Raw genomic sequence first — 17,386 nt, 5'->3', positions numbered from 1 at the left:
AGTTACAATTCCAAGTGCATTAGTTATAATTCCAAGTGCTTTCAAGTAAACAATGATAAATTGCTCCCATACGAAGGGCAGTTGTATCCATACAAGATCACATAATGAAACACTTTATTGTTGTAATGAGAGTTGTGCCTTGGGCTTGTTACGGCCTTTGAAATGGACTTCTTTCTGCTGAAATAATAGTGGTGCACGGGGCGTGTTTCCACCTTAAGGTTCTCACCCATTGGAAGAAACGTGGTATTTCCACAATTGATGTGTTACTTTTGAGGAGAGGAACCTTGTGTACTGTATTTATATCCAGAGCAGTTAGCTGTGTTAAGTCTGTAGTTGCAAAATAGTAAAGAGTCCAGTAGCACCTTTAAGACTAACCAACTTTATTGTAGCATAAGCTTTTGAGAACCACAGCTCTCTTTGTCAGATGCATCGTCAGATGCATCTGACGAAGAGAGCTGTGGTTCTCAAAAGCTTATGCTACAATAAAGTTGCATCTGATGAAGAGAGCTATGGTTCTCGAAAGCTTATATTACAATTAAGTTGCATCTGATGAAGAGAGCTGTGATTCTTGAAAGCTTATGCTACAGTAAAGTTGGTTAGTCTTAAAGGTGCTACTGGACTCTTTACTATTGTGTACTGTATTTGTTATTGCTATTTCACAGCTACCTACTTATTAAACTATTGTAACAGCTTGGCATCTATGCCCTGCAGCCACGTACATTGTACTTTCTTTATAAATTTGAAATCAAAGAAAGAAATCTTGAATTTACCAACGATTCCTCCAAGCATGAGCACAAGCAAACACTTGCTTCATCAGAATGACTGTCCACGTGTGCCAATGCACAGTCCCACAAAGAGCCTCTTGCCTAAAATAATACTACTTCTACATGATCACATGGGGATTTCTTTTCAAGAGAAGAAAATCTAGTAAAGAGAAGTAAATCCAGTAAATCCTCATGCCAAGAAACAGCATAAGGTAAGTGAGATGTTTAAAAGCCTCTCTTGAGAGCTAGTAACTTTTGAAGACTTGTTTGTGGTGCTACTTTAAAACAGGTGCATGATCTCTTTTAAAAGCCAGCTTGGACTGTGCTTGACGGCACTGCAGAGCCTAAAACAAAGCAATTTCCCATCCCTGCCAAAAACACCTCGATCCTCAAGAGCCGCCACATCATCATCAGAACATAGCAAATTAGGAGAAACAGACAGGATGTCCAATTACTCTTTAAGTCAAGGGATAGACATATAAAAAGACATACTATATTACATTTGATACAACAGGCTGTCTTTTGTCAAGGAGAAAAAAATATCTGAGTTTAGAAAACAGGGCAATTTGGCTAGGGCAGTACAGAATGGAAAAATCTGGATCGAGTCTGCTATGACCAGAGAGAGGATTTCCATAGACAGAAGCAGGGGGCCATTTTTACCAATTTTCCCCTTCCCATGGCAGACCTCTGGCTGCTCCAGGCAAGTCCTGGGGATCCCCTATTGGGCATAGCATTGAGGAATGGACACTTGGGGGAGGGGAGAGAGCTGTGCTCCATGGACGGAAATCCCTTCCACCTACTGAAATCTTCCATAGGATCTCACCCAAAGCCTATACTTGGCTGGGAATCATTCTGCATAAACAAAATAGTTTGAACAAACTTTTTTCCTTCCCCAGAACCATCAAGAGTACACAACAGGAATTCAAGCACACACACATAGGAGGGCAATAATCTCAACACAGTAACTCTGGGATAGCCACCAAAAAACAGAAACAAGTTCCTAAAGATCAATTCATGGAACATGGAACCTCCATGTTCAGAAGCAGTCTATCTTCCAAGAGCCTGGGAGCAAAGAACAGGGGAGGGCTGTTGCCTTTGTGACCCAGCTACTGGGCTTCTCTGGCTCTTTGGAGCCAGTGTTTGAACTTTGGCTTGATCCAGCGAAGCAATTTTTATCTTGCCTCACTTTAAAGACATCCCCCAACCCTGCTGAGAATTTAAGGCACTGAAAAGAAAATCCACATTTTGCCGTGCTGCGCCAAGCCAAAGCAAAGCCAAAGCGTGAGTAATCAAGTGCTCTTTTGCCCTCCCTGGTTAAGGTCAGAGTGAACAATACTGGCTGATTTTGCACCATTATGCTTAGTTTTAAATTACTTGGCATATAAATACAGGAGCTGAAAATCAAAGGGAAAGCAACCGGCGTTGCCGAGGGGGGACAGGCTGTGCAGAGCAAATGTGGCGTGCATGGGCCCCACGAGGGGCACATGTGTGCTTTTTTCTCTTCCAAAATTGTGCTTGCAAAAGAAGACAGAAATCTCCCAATTTAAAACAAGTATTAAAAATGGGTTTAAGATCTTCTTTCTCAAACCTAAAAACGCCTGCCAAACTGAAAAAGCAATTGGGAAGTTTACACTTTGTCACTTCAACGGGGCTTGAACACAACACTTGGCACTTCGAAGAAGTTGTGTCAGAGGAAAAAAATTGTCCTCCAAAAATCCATCCCCAACATGTTACAAGTAGATCAGCTTGATTAAAAAGGGCCAGAAAAGAATGCGTCAAACTGAGTAGAGAAAATGGCGGAGGAGGACAACATCTCTTTATCACAAAATAATTGTGAGATTTGGGGGCTCAGGGAATTTCATTGCTCCTGGGCACTGATGCCTCCCTCCCGCCAAATACCTCTCCCTCCAAACCCCTATCCATGTTGCTTCATAAGGCTGTCACTTGATTTAAATCCATCTGATTTATCAACTGATTTTCTTTTAACTAAACCTGCACAAAATTCAATATGAACACAGAATTTTGAAGAAAACCACACGTGCTCTGCTTTCAGGCAGTGCTCAAATGTGTCGGAGGAGCCACCATCTTAGAAGACACATCCTCATCTGTGAAAAGCGAGGAGGAAAGTCTTGTCTCAGGAGAGCAATCTCCCTGGAAGAGGGAGCATGGATGGGGAATGCCTCATCTTAGGTAGAGGGATCACTTCCTGCATGAAACAGGAAATGCTTCTTCAGAGAAGATTCATCTTCTGTAGGTCCTTCTTTTAAAGGACCTACTTAAAAATAATTCCACTTTTTTAGGAATTGGGGACACTTTTCAAAGCTAATTAAAATCAATAAAAGTTTGCAGCTGTAACGCAGTATAGGGGGAAGGGTTCGGCTATTTCTGCCTCCATCGAGCCCCGAGCTAGAGTCCCCAGAAAGGGAGATGGCCTGTTCTGAGTCAAACTGTGCCAAAGAAGTAGGCGGCAACTTAGCAACGGCCTGCATGCAGCAAAGAGTAGGGAACCCTGCTGGTAGCTGTAAGGCTTTTATCTCTCCTCACAGCTACTCTGCGGCCTTTGGTTGGAAAGGTCTTCCCAGGTCCACCACATGGCACCAAATGACGAAAAACCCAGTTCCAAATCTCCCCCAATAGATTGCAAGCCTAGAGGAAACGACTACTCCTGCGAACCAACGTAACCCCCCTCCCACTTTCACACACACATTTATTTCTCTTTTAAATATTAAAAAGCCAACGGAAGAGGGGAGATGAAAGAGGACGGGGGCGGCCGAGGGCCCCTCTTCCCTTAGCCTCTATCAGCTCATTTGCTCCAGGTACGCCGAAAGCAGGAGGGACGGGGGAAGGAAGACGGTCCGCTTGTTGCTGACTTGCATCTGCCGCTTCCCTTCGTTGCTGGAACCTAGGATGGGAAGATTTCATAACGTTACGATTGACACTCATTTCTACAGCTGCTCGGTTACAAGTGATCTGCAGGGTGGTGAGACATTACAGATTACGCTCCAAGCACGCGTATCTTTTTAAAAATAATTCTGCTTGATTTCGGGTTTTCTCCTATAAAACTCCTGCAAATGTATTCCCTGTTTTTTGTTTAAAAACCTACTAACAACTTAAGTCTTTCTGGTTCTGTCACATTTTCTGGATGCACCAAGACGTAAGCTTCTGAACAGAGAAGTTCTGGGGCTTAAGTCTCTCTCTCCCTCCCTCCCTCTCTCTCTCACACACACATGGAAAATCTACCTCTAACTTGTGTTGTAGTGGCAACTGCTGCCAAAGCAAAGTTTTTAAAAATTTGCCCAGCCAATGCTGTAAGAAAGTGGTCTCAAGAGATCCATCAGTAAAGGGATAAGGAAGAACCACAGACTTCACTATTTCTGTAAATAATGAAGGAACAGAGACTTCGCTACTATTGCTATAAGTAGGATCCTACTGAGTAATTCTTATGTTGTTTAATATATCAAGTCATCAAATCTGCCTGTGCTCTGTTTAGACACTGTTAAATCTTTAAACCTTTCTTTTCATTCTTTCTCTTTAAATCTTTCAAATTGCACGTATATACCTATTACATGTATAATGAAATGTCATTATTGATTGTACTAAGTCGCATCATGTAATCTGCCTTAAGTCTCAATGAGAAAGGCAGGGCTCGAGGGGGAACGCACCACCACTCTGGTAGTTCCCCCAAGTCAGGTGGCCCCGTCCACCTGACTTTAAAACATTTTGGGCCATTGTTGGCCATTTTGGGCCGTTTCGGCCTGGACTGGGCCTGAAATGGCCCAAATTGGGTCCATGCCGGCTGGGGGAAGCTTCCCCCGCCCGGCATGGACATGGTCCCAGCTGTTTCGGCCCCAATCCTGGGGGCCTGTTTCGGCCCAGATTGGGGCCAAAGGGGCCTGGACCGGGGGAACCCTCCCCTGCCCAGCACTGATCTGGTTCAGGCTGTTTCGGCCGTGATCCGGGCCCAAACGGGGCCCAAATGGCCATTTTTGGCCATTTGGGGCCCTTTTCGGCCAGGATCAGGACCAAAACCGGGGTCTGTGCCTGGTGGCAGACCCCTCCCCTGCCCAGCACCAAGCCAATCCAGGCCGTTTTGGGCCTGATCCAGGCCAAAATGTGCCCAAAATGGCCATTTTGAGCCATTGGGGCATGTTTTGGCCTGGATTGGGGGCAAAACGGCCCTAATCGGGCCACTGCCCGGTGGGGGAACACTCCCCCATCTGGCAGCAGCTGAATCCTAGCCATTTTGGCCTGATCAAGGGGTGTGGCATATGTTAATGAGTTATGCTAATGAGTTCCTGCAGTTCTTTTTGTACGAAATGACCCCTGGAGAAAGGCATACTATAAATGCTGTAAATAAAATAAATAAAATAAAATGTGAAACTATGTTAAGCAGGGTAAACAATTCCTTTCTTTACATTCTTTCTTTCTTTTTAAACCTTGCAAATTGCATGTATATACCCATTACATGTATACTGAAATGTTGTGCTATTGATTGTACTGACTCACACTATGTAATCCACCTTGAGTCTCAGTAAGAAAGGCGGACTAGAAATGACATAAATAAATAATTAGCAAAAGGTCCAGCTGTGCTTACTTTGGACGGAAAGTATTCTGCACATGCTCAGAGACAACCTGCTGTTATGCCAGGGCATTCAGACTAGGTTCTTGGGCTGGAACCAGAGTCCTTCTGCATACTCACTTCCTAAATTTAAATTAGGAAACTGAGATCGCTTGACCTTCCTCCCCTCTTGCAGAGAACTGGAATTTGCAAATGGGGAGGAGCTTGCCAATCCAGATTAGAAAGCCAAGGTGGTCAAGGAAAAGGGAGAGGCTTCCGCTGGGAGAAACAGAGAGCCTTTGTGCAGCAGCAAGTATGTATCTGAAAATTCGTTCTCACTGGCAGAGGCAAGATCCATGTACTGGCAGAGGGCGTGAAGCAACAGCCGTTCAAAGCTGCAAGAAAACAAAGGAAGAAGTTAAACAGCCACAGTACAATTGTGGAAGCCCTTCCAAGCTGCCTCCATGGGGCAAATTAAAACCACTCTCCGGAGCAAACCAGGCCAGCAAACCAAACTGCACGCTGTTAGTGAATTTTGGGGAAGCCCCCTGATTTCCAATTTAAAACTTACTGATCTGGGCTGCTCAAAGCCTCTGAGAAAATCCTTCTTACACCCTAGGTTTTGCATTTGCGCTCATACAATTATTATTATCCCAGGCGAGCCTGATCTCGTCAGATCTCAGAAGCTAAGCAGGGTCGGCCTTGGTTAGTAATTGGATGGGAGACCTTCAACAAAATCCAGGGTTGCAGAGGCAGGCAATGGCACACCACCTCTGATAGTCTCTTGCCATAAGAACCCCACCAGGGGTCGCCATAAGTCAACTCTGACTTGAGGGTGCCCCCCACCCACCCCACACATACATGAAGGCCACGAGAAAGGCACAGTGAGATTAATTCCACTATAGATTGAAGGTTAAGAATTATATACATCCGCGGATATTCAGCCCCGGGCTTGGGCATGATGAAGTTGATTTGATAGTTTGTAAGAACTGGCTGTTAGTTTACAGAACTGTATGTGAAAAGGGAGAATTCCTTATTGTTCCCCTTCCAACGCATTGCCTTAACTCTCCTTAACACTCCACTGAATGGCCCAGAATCCCAATTCCTCCTCCCCTGGTAGTAATAAATACACTGAACACAGCTTGGGCATTGGCAAGAGGGAATCCTTCTTCGAATCTCACCAGCCCCAGATCTGGATGCCTGCAATACTATACAATGATGAATACTCTCATCATTGTCTTGCAGTTCCCTTTGAAGCCAGTTTGGTGTAGTGGTTAAGAGCGTGGGACTGTAATCTGGAGAGCCGGGTTTGATTCCCCACTCCTCCGCTTGAAGCCAGCTGGGTGCCCTTAGAGCAGTCACAGCTTCTCAGAGCTCTGTCAGCCCCACCCACCTTACAGGGTGATTGTTGTGGGGATAATAATAACATACTCTGTAAACCGCTCTGAGTGGGTGTTAAGTTGTCCCAAAGGGCGGTATATAAATCAAATGTTGTTGTTGTATTAAAGCTAATGATGGGATCTTCAATGGATAGAGAGCCAGTTTGGTGTAGTGGTTAAGAGCGCGGGACTCTAATCTGGAGAGCCGGGTTTGATTCCCCACTCCTCCACTTGAAGCCAGCTGGGTGACCTTGGACCAGTCACAGCTTCTAGCTCTCTCAGCCCCACCCACCTCACAGGGTGTTTTGTTGTGGAGATAATAATAACATGCTTTGTAAACCACTCTGAGTGGGTGTTAAGTCATTCTGAAGGGCGGTATATAAATTGAATGTTATTATTATTAAATGGTCAGAATTATTTAATGCAACCTCCCTCTGTTGCAGCCCCTCTGGCAACTGGTATGCAGGGGTACGCTTCTTCTGAACATGGTGGTTCCATTTAGCTATCATGGCTAATTAGCCATTGATGGATCTCTCCTCCTGTTTTAAAAGCTAGCTAAGGTAGAATCCATCGGTGTACACTAGGACAACGAGTCCCCCAAATTAATCATTCATTGTATGATGAAGGCCTTCTTTTTGTCTGACCTGAATCTTCCTTACTGGGTGACCCAAAAAATCAACGAGGGTAGCAAGATGCCAAGAATCAGCGCTGCTTGTCCACTACCCACCTGCCCCCTGCAGAAGGCAGGGGCAGGAAAACACTAGATATATTCAAAGGCACCCTGCAAGATCCAAGAACGTGCCCCCCTCCCCAAAACACCCCAAGATCCTTTGCAAAACGAAATGGTGCTGTGGCCACCACATCCTAGTCCTTGAAGTCAAAAAACATTTAACTGCAAACATGAAATGATAGTTGCAAATCATACAAACTTTTGCTCGGTAAGAGCCAGCGTATTTATTTATTTATTCCAATTATACCCCACTTTTCTCCCCAACGAGGACCTAAAGGGTTTTTCATGTTTTCTCTTCTCTTTCATTTTTAGTCTTTAAAAATCTTTTATTCTTTATTTACAGCAACCCTGTGAGGTAGGTTAGGCTGAGCATGTGTGACTGGTTTAAGATCACCCAGCAAGCTTCCACAGCAGAGTAAGGACATGAATATGAGTCTTCCAGACCCTAGTATGACACTCTAACCACTACATCACACTATCTCAGAATACCATGCTAAAGCCAATAAATAAAATCCTAAATATGGTTGCACCAGCACATGGAAGATTGTGTTCCAAGCCAGGAAACAGCAAGCAGGCTGCTGGCAGCTCAAGCCTGACACAAGGGGGTGCCACACACATGGAACCCAGAGTTACCTATTATCCATCAGTGCCGTGTAGACAGAGTGGGGGCTAACAGAAAAAAAGGCCAGTATCTCCTCCTCCAGACACTCCAGGGTCCCCTACAAAGGCAAGAAAGGAGGCCTTTAAGCAGGATCGCGCGGGTGTTCAAAACATCAAGGAAACCCCCACCGAGACACACCTCCAAAGGAGACCGGCCACTGGCTACACCTCGCTCTCTTGGGTGCCGCTCACAGACAGATATGAATCCTCAGAGATAAAGATGCAGATGGGCCCGTCTGTATCTATACGAACCTGCCTGTTCTTTAAGATGAATGTCTGCACTGGGTGCTCCTGCTCTCTCAGAACAGGCGGGTGTAGTGACTTCGGGACAGGACCAGAAATACCCGATTGATGAGAAACTCATCTTTCCAGATTGGATCAGATGCTCTACAGGCCCAGGGATTACCTTTATGGAGTCCGACTGCAGCATATAAGGTCTTTTCCCAGACCTTCAAAACCATGCAGCACTCCCCACCCAACATTGAAAAAAATCCACTTTATCCCAGCAACATCTCCAATACATGTTGTTCATTTTGGGGAATCTTGCTCACCCAATAAAATAGCAACAGAGGAGTCTGTTAAGGTTCCGGCACTCTCACTGTGCCGTAACTTAAACAAGAGTATAAGAATGGAGAATCCAAAATGGGAATTCTAAGCACCTTTCCTCATTTCTGTTTAAAATTATTACCCTCAAATGGTCTTTGTTACTCAAGAGAACATGATCATTCCAACAGGTAGTTTTACCCAGTAACAACTCAAAGGAAGCACAAATAATTCTCAGCTCTCGCTGAGATTTAAGATTTAAATTTAAGTATCTAACTCCTTAGCAACAAATATGAGAACCAAAGCCGGCAAATTCTTATGCAAGAAACAGTCAATTTGTTAGATGTCGAGCATTCTCAGTCATGAGAAAACACTGGTCACCTGAGAAAAAAGCTATGACAGGCAAAAGAAAATGTATTACATTTTTTGCATTATCCAGGAACCATTCCATCCCTTCAAAAAATCTTAATAGGTAAATATGAGTATCAAATCTACGTGCTATTTTCTGAGCAGGTAAGTCCTAGAAAACTGCAGATTTAAATTCATAGGGCTAGTTAAGGAATGAATCTGGACAAGTTGTAGACTCAGGAGGACTCTCTGGGGAAGGGGTCCTCTTTCCCCCAAATTGGCCATTCTCCTCAGACCCTCTCCACTCTTCGCCTCCCTCGCAGCTACCGCAGTATCTTCCCTTTCTTGTCTTCCAACTTATCCTTCTCAGTTCCTCCTTCATCTCCTACTTCCTCACTACTCCCTCCCCACTGCCTGCTTTCCCTGCTTTTTTGTAGCCCAATTCTACTCCTTTTGTTCCTCCCTTCTTCCCATCTAGCTTTGTTCCCCCCCTCCCCGCCATCTTCCTTACTTCTCTTGACTGCCCACTACTCTATGTCCCTTACCTCACATCAGGCTTCAAAATGAACCTGTGGCAGCCATTTTTGATTACCTGGGCAACCATGGACAACACTAGTGATACTGTTTCCAGTTGCCTGAGAAATCCAAAGAGATCCAAGATCTCATGAGGTATTCTCCTAGAATCTTGACATTTTAAAACTTTTAAATTTATGTAATCCCCTCCTTTATTTTTATTTTTAATTTAAGATTTTTCTACAAGTCAGATTTGTAAAAACATTTCTCTTTTCTGTACCTAGTTCTACTGTGCTGGTTTTTTTGATCTGCACTCGGAGGCCATGTTCCAAATTAGATTAGTACAAAGATTTTTTTTTTTTTACAAATAGCATTGATTAGTTTCATGAGTGATTATTACAATATGAACATTGATTTGTGTAGGTCCTTCTCATTGTGCAGTAATTGTATCAAATGAGGCTCTGGAAGGGACTGCTTCACTATTTTAATCATCATTTAAAAGCACATCTAACTCTTCATTCCTTCAAGCATTAAAACATAAGAGTAAACCCCCTCAACTGACAGCTTCCTGCATAGATGAAAACTGTGCTTGGTTAGGAAATACAGTTTTATTAGAAAATCATTTCTTCCAGCTGACCCAATACAAAGACATTTCTCCTCATCCCACCCCCTCAACCTGGGAACATACCATGGGGATCCGGCTGCGTTTCAGTGTTGTGCGCAGGCGACGGCTGATGCGTTGGAAACATTCTTTGGGTGTATATGCGGGATGGCCTGCAAAAGCAGGGAAAAGGAAGAGAAGGAAAAAATTGTTCATCGATTGAATAGCAACCTCTTACACAGATTTATTACAGCAGAGCTACTGAAACATTGTTCTAATCCCTGACGTACGAACAAAAGTATACATCACAAAACCAAGAAATAAAAATAACTGGTGTCAGAAGTGGAGCCTACAGAGATGTATGGAGGCACTGTGCTATTACACAAATTATTCATCAGGTGATTGTCAACATCTTAAGTTTATCAGATTCTGTTTGGTCCCAGATTGTATCTTTGTGGAGACACGTGTGGTTCAGTGCAGAAGAACCAAAGGTTGTTAATCATCAATATGGTAACAGCAATCAAAATTTTAGACTGCTTCTGCAAGGGAGGAATTCCCCCTTTGGGTCTCACTGCCACTGCAAATGCCTTTGCATTCACAGCAACAATGGAATATCCATACAGAGCAACAGCCAGTTCTGCTGTTTCTCCTGCCTCTGGAATGCAGAGGTAGACCACTCCTGCATATGGATTTTCCACCAAGATCTCATGGGCAACCGGTGCTGAAAGACCTCCATCTAGGGAACATGCCTTGGTGGTTCAGAGCAACCAAGCACTGCATTCTTTGCAAGATTCCCAACAATCACCCAGTGTTCAGATGTTGACCAGAAATTGGCCAATTCCTTCGTATTTTTGCCCAGGCTAGTTGGGCCTGGACAGCCAGGACCCTCTGCACTGCAGAACCTTGCAAGAACAAAGCAGGCCCAGCACCCTTTGGATCCCAGCCTCTTACCTCGCACAAGCAGTTTAAGGAGGGTGCAACCAAGAGAAGTGCTTGACTGAGGAGAAGGCAGCATCTTTTCACTATGCACTGGAATAGGGCTGTGCTTTCTAAAATCTCGGAAGAGGATAGCTTTATTTCATTCATTTAAAACTTATGCCCTGCTTTCTCTCTTGCTCAGCAGGACTCCAAGCGATTTAAATTTTGATTTAAAGAGCTGAATAGTATTGACCGCTGTGGGACGTTCTTGGATGCAGATCCTTTTTTGTAGAACGGTATCATCATAGGTCTGATATTAGGCCTTTTGTGCATATATGAAGAGCTATCGCTATCATATCCTTTTGCATTTGTTGGTGTAATTTGGTGGTGGAGAGTGCCTTCAAGTCACAGCTGCCTTATGGCAACCCCTGCTGGGGTTTTCGTGGAAAGAGACTAACAGAGGTGGTTTGCCATTGCCTGACTCTGCAACCCTGGTCTTCGTTGGAGGTCTCCCATCCAATTACTAACCAAGGCTGACCCTGCTTAGCTTCTGAGATCTGACGAGATCAGGATCTCCTGGGCGATGTGTAATTTAAAAAGGAAAAAGGCTGATTCCGCACATGTTGGATAATGCACTTCCAATCCTCTTTATAGATCATTTGGAATGGATATTTTCATGTGCGGAACAAAAAATCCACCTCAAACGATTGATAAAGTGCATTGAAAGTGCATTATCCAGATACAAAAACTGCTGCACATGGCAGAAATGGACAAAATGACAAGGAAGCTGAGATCAGAATTTAGAAGAATTTTTCAACGAATGGGGCAGGCTAAGACAATATTTAGAGAAGAAGTGGGACATAAAGGGAAAATTATGGCAGATGGAAAATTATTAAATTGGGAAATTAGGAGATATGAATCTTTATCTGACAAAGGGAAGTTTTAATTATGGTTAGTATAAAATAAGAATTAGATTTAAAACTGATGGATATTATTTAGTATAGTAAAGTAAGATGTTATAATAATGTGTAGAAGGAATAGATTAAGTAATAGACTTTATTATTGGGTTGGAAAGCTGTTGGAAGTCTCAGAAAAAGGAGGGAGGGAAAGGGTGGGGGAATATAGATATTAAGGGTTTAATAGATAATTGTTATCTGTAAATTATGCTCACCTAATAAAAAATTCTAAAAAAAAAGAGAAAGTGCATTATCCAACGTGTGCGGAATCAGCCAGTGTTCCCTACATTCAGCACACAGCCCCTCCGAACTCTGGCTGTCCCTTTCCTTAAAAAAGAAATTAATTACCTCTGACAATCTACAGAGTGAGAGATGCGCCTGGTGCCGTGCTGAACTCCTGCCCAATGTCCATACCTTTCCAGTTTCCTTCGGCTCTGTCAGGCAACTTGTTTCTCCGCTTCTTTGTAGCTTTTTCCTCCAAATACAAGAGGAGTCGCTCCTGCTCTTCACCAGACCGGTTCACGAAATCGTTCCAGATCTAGCCAATAGACATGGTACGTCACGGGACGCAACCTTCTCTTACCCATCTCTCACCACCCTGGTTGTAACCAGAGCAAATGCAACAATTCATTAAAACTGCAGGCTGCAATTTGCAAAATCTTCTTTTGTTCCTGACTAAATCACTTTCATATGTTGACTTTGCAAAGTTTTTTTGGAAAGATGGCCTCACGATTTATAGCAAGCTGTTTTGTGAGTGATCTTTGCTGCTGTTTGTGTTTAATTTTTTTTTAATTATAAATTTTATTTAAAAAACAGAAAGTATAGTAAAGTAAGTGCATGATAAAAAATTATACAGATTCTAGCTTAGACATTGAAACTTATACAATCATGTATAAACAAGTATGTGAACAGTACATATAGAATAGTTTTGGGAGTTAAATAAAAAAAACGTGTATGTTTAGCATATTTAGGCCTAGATACCTTATGTATTTAATTTTTTTATTGGCTTCCTGTTTTGTCACATTTTCTTTATCTTAGCCAGAATGGTATTATAGTTGGTTAACCTGGTTTGTATCAGGCAGGTGGACGGTGGTGTATTACTGGAAAAAATTTAATATGCTGCTTTATTTTTAGCTTGTGATTACAACCTGCTGCTGCTGTGTGTGATAAGGGGTCCCTCTGGTGTATGAAAATTACTCAGACGTGTTGTCAACAATTAAAAGAAACAGACTAATCCACTGGAGTTTCAGGTAGAGCCCCAGGGTGCCTGTAGACAGAGGAATACCATTCACAATGTACCGTCATGCTAAGCACTCCTTGCAAGGAGAAAAGCAGCAAATCAAGCTCTGTCTCCTCACTGTGCTAGTTTTCTCTCTGCGGGGAGTTTGCTTTTTTGTTCTAATTTGGAGGAACACTCAAAGCTGGGATCCATCAGGCACCATCTGAAATGATGCTGTCCATTCCATCACCATGTGTGAACCATGCCTTAGCGGATTAATCCAGTGAGGACAAAGCCTTAAAACAGGAATGCTTATTTAAAGCTGTTTGCACTTCGGGAGTTTCATTACCCTAACAGATAATAAAAGTTTTAGTCTGCTTTTTCAAACTCTGATGCATTAAAGTTGAACTCGGTTTTATTACTATTTTTAATATTATCTTATTATTTTTAATATATGCCATTTATTAGTTGATTCCCCGTGCTTTACGTTTGATGTAACTTACAATATAAAGTAGTAAAACCAGTAAAACGATAAAAATAAAACTTTTAAAAATATATCAATTAAAACAAGCTGCATATAATGTATAGTGGAGAGTGCCCTCAAGTCACAGTTGACTTATGGCAACCCCTGATAGAGTTTTTATGGCAAGAGACTAAGAGGGGTGGTTGACCATTGCCTGCCTCTGCAACCCTGGTCTTTGTTGGAGGTCTCCCATCCAATTACTAACCAAGGCTGACCCTGCTTAGCTTCTGAGATCTGACAAGATCAGGATTACCTGAGCTATCCAGGTCAGGGCACATATAATGTGCCACCATAATAATAGGTAAGAATGTAAGACCCCTGCTGGATCAAGCCAGTGGTCCATCTAGTCCCGTATCCTGCTTCACACAGTGGCCAGCCCGTTGAAGGGAGGGCCAGAGAAGCGGAGGAGCTCTAGCTCAGTGGTAGAGAAGGTCCCAAATTCAATCCCTGGCATCTCCAAAAGAACCAGGTGATGTTAAAGACCTCTGCCTGAGACACCCTGGAGAATGGCTGCCAGTCTGAGTAGACAACACTGACCAAGGCCTGATTCAGCATAAGACCGCTTCAGCCCTTCCCACACGTTGCCTCCCAGCACTGGCATTTAGAGGTTCATTGCCTCTGACTACGGAGGTTCCCTTTAGTCACCAGGGCTAGTAGCCACAGATGGAACCATCCTCCATGAATGTGTAACATCCCTTCTTGTGGTGAGTTTATGCAAACAGCTTCCTTCCCCCCGCAGAAGTTTTACTTAGTCCCCAGGTCGTTTTGCGCTGAAAAAGAACAAACCAATATTTACTCATATCTGGGGCATTCAAAAACCAAAGAAAACCGGATGAGCAGGAAGCAGCGCAAGCAGGATGACTGGGCATGGGTCTTTCATCCTTTGTTGAGTCATCTATCCTCAGGTCACACCTTTCAATCTCTCAATGAAGGAAGTCAAAAAGTGTATTATTGTCGCCAGGGCTTTTTTTCTGGGAAAAGAGGTGGTGGAACTCAGTGGGTTGCCCTCGGCGAAAACGGTCACATGGCTGGTGGCCCCGACCCCTGATCTCCAGGCAGAGGGGATTCTAGATTGCCCTCCACACCGCTTGGCGGCGCGGAGGGCAATCTAAACTCCCCTCTGTCTGGAGATCAAGGGGTGGGGCCACCAGCCATGTGACCATTTTCAAGAGGTTCCGGAACTCCGTTCCCCCGCGTTCCTGCTGAAAAAAAGCCCTGATTGTCTCCAGACAAGTTTGCCCTCCCCCCACCAGCTGCCATGGCTCTACAGCATGCATGTGCGCTGCTAAGCCCTCTGCTGTGCTCTGAAAAGCTGGAATCCCTCCACTCACCCCACCCCGCACAACGCAGCCTCCTGGGCTGTCGCAATTGCCCTCCACAACAACCAGTGCTTGGCATGCACAGCAATTTGCAATCTTCATCACCCATATTTCGTCAAGGTGGGTGTCAGCTGCTTCCTGCTCTGAACAGGGAAGGAGAGCCAATTACCTGCTCCTGATGTTAAAACCACCGAACAATTCAATATCCTTATTCACCCGTACCAATCTCCTGCCCGTACAAAAGACACAAAGCTCGAGACGCAAAGCCAAGTTCTGGCTCAGTGCCTGAACTAACAAAGCAAAGCCGCTTGGCTCTCCAAAGGTGGTTATCTTCAAGTGGCTGCCACTTGGGTTTCGCAAGGTTTACTGCAATTGGCTTGCAGGAGAGCCAAGTTCTCATAAAAGGAAGTGCTTTATCAGAGCAAAGTCGGGTCTCAAAGAAGCTGATCTTTGACACAAGCGTACGAACAGGGAGAGAACGAGCTCTAAAATGGGGTGGGGAGATTCCTGTTGGCGGATGTGAAATGTTGTGCCAAGGGATAACACATACCTCCATATATGACTCGTTGTTGCACGCTTCGGAGAAAATGCTCGGGGCAGCCGAGTGGTCCAGCTCCCCGTCTTCAGGGACATAATCATCATGTTCCAGAAGAGTCATTAGATATCGGGCTAGGGAGAGAAAAAAAACACAGAGTCAGTCAAGAGACGTGGGGCTTGAATTCTTTGCAGTATGAAATCCAGGAGCCATTTTAGACCCTCAGTTGCAAGGAAATGAGTACATAACCCCCTAACCTGGATGGTGGACTGTAACCCTACCCCTAGCATAAATGCGGACAACCCCTCGAAATTCGTATAGTTTCAGGGAGGTAGCCATGCAGGCTCTGCAGTACAACAGCAGAATTTGAGTCCAGTGGTATCTTAGAGATGAACAAGATTTTCAGGGTATGAGCTTTCGATAGTCCCTTCTTCAGCTACCTGTTTCGAGTCTCGAAAGCATATAAAAATGTTGTTGGCCTCTAAGGTGCCACTGGATTCGGATTTTGGAGATTGCTACCCTGTCTGTTACAGAGAGAAGAGGCTGGAACTGACTAAGAATCCGGTGGCACCTGAAAGGCTAAACAGATTTCTCACAGGAAATACTTTTGTAGAAACTTCCCATAAGGTAGGCCCTGGTTCACAGAAGTTAACATTGCCATAAATCTGTGCTCCGAGACACAGTGTTTATTTCGCCTGATAACTCGCTTTTATCATCTTCTGAAAGTCTGAGGCACTCGCATGCATGATTTTTTTTTAGCAAACTAGGGAAAGACGTGTCTGGGGAGGAAGGACAATATCAAGCAGTGGTTCTGGGACAAAAGGCCTCCATTTTGATTTTTAATTTCTTTCATAGATCCACCCCCCACAAACCTGTTGATATTTATTTACGTTTGAAGAAAAAAATTATCCAGACACACAGCTCTGAAGAGGATCTGACCACGGGCTGGATCCTGAAGATCTGTTCCCTTAGCGATGGAACAAGAAGGTACAAAGAGCTGCCTCCCTTGATCAACAGGTGCTTTCCTTTGGCTCCCTGTACGTTCTTGCAAGCCTCTGGCATCAGGGAAGGGCTCCTTGCCCTACACTGAAGCACCACCGCTAGCGGAACGGATCAGTGGGATCGAACCCCCAAAGCCCAAGTTTTTAGTTGGTGTTTCTGCTAGTCCAACCCCCTGCCCAGTGCAGGATCAGCCTAATCATTGGCACAGCACAGAAATTCTTCCATTTTTTCGTCACAGAAATGCAGCCATGGGGGAATCTGCACCTCTTGAATGCCCGCCTATAACAACAACACCACCATTTGATTTATATACCGCCCTTCAGGACAACTTAATGCCCACTCAGAGCTGTTTACAAAGTATGTCATTATTGCTGTATTGTCGAAGGCTTTCACGGCCGGAGAACGATGGTTGTTGTGGGTTTTCCGGGCTGTATTGCCGTGGTCTTGGCATTGTAGTTCCTGATGTTTCGCCAGCAGCTGTGGCTGGCATCTTCAGAGGTGTAGCACCAAAAGACAGAGATCTCTCAGTGTCACAGTGTGGAAAAGATACATCCCCACGCTCTAACAAAAAGAGGCACTAGAGGGGGAACCAGTAATACTACAAACACAAAATCTCCCTCTTACAATAAATGCAATAATCTCCTATAAACAATTTTACTCAGAGTGCAATAAGTTCAAACGTGCTCAATAAATGTCATAAAAATTACTATCAAAATACAGTCAAATGCAGTATCAGTTCCTATAAACATCAATAATAAATAGTCACTTCATAAGAACACAGTATAAATACAAAATACATCTTCAAGCGACAATAATTC

At 44.0% G+C, this 17,386-nt stretch overlaps 1 protein-coding gene across 2 annotated transcripts in view; it reads right to left on the bottom strand.

The window, feature by feature from the left end:
- Positions 1–441: 441 nt before the first annotated feature.
- The window catches only part of R3HDM4 (R3H domain containing 4), a 28,894-nt gene continuing 11,949 nt past the window's right edge, over positions 442–17,386 (bottom strand). The window contains exons 3-8 of one of the 2 annotated variants that reach the window (XM_054981780.1): positions 15,582–15,700; positions 12,385–12,508; positions 10,184–10,269; positions 8,065–8,150; positions 5,662–5,717; positions 3,563–3,666 (exon numbers count right to left, since the gene is read on the bottom strand). In XM_054981780.1, coding sequence (XP_054837755.1) covers positions 3,563–3,666; positions 5,662–5,717; positions 8,065–8,150; positions 10,184–10,269; positions 12,385–12,508; positions 15,582–15,700 — 575 coding nt within the window. Of the gene's footprint in view, positions 3,667–5,661; positions 5,718–8,064; positions 8,151–10,183; positions 10,270–12,384; positions 12,509–15,581; positions 15,701–17,386 lie in introns of both variants that reach the window. The other variant, XM_054981779.1, reaches the window with a different exon arrangement.

This window comes from Eublepharis macularius, chromosome 5, assembly GCF_028583425.1.
Source record: "Eublepharis macularius isolate TG4126 chromosome 5, MPM_Emac_v1.0, whole genome shotgun sequence".
Taxonomy (NCBI): Eukaryota; Metazoa; Chordata; class Lepidosauria; order Squamata; family Eublepharidae; genus Eublepharis; species Eublepharis macularius.
Note: the sequence above shows the minus strand (reverse complement) of the source record. Positions and strands in the feature narration are given on the sequence as shown.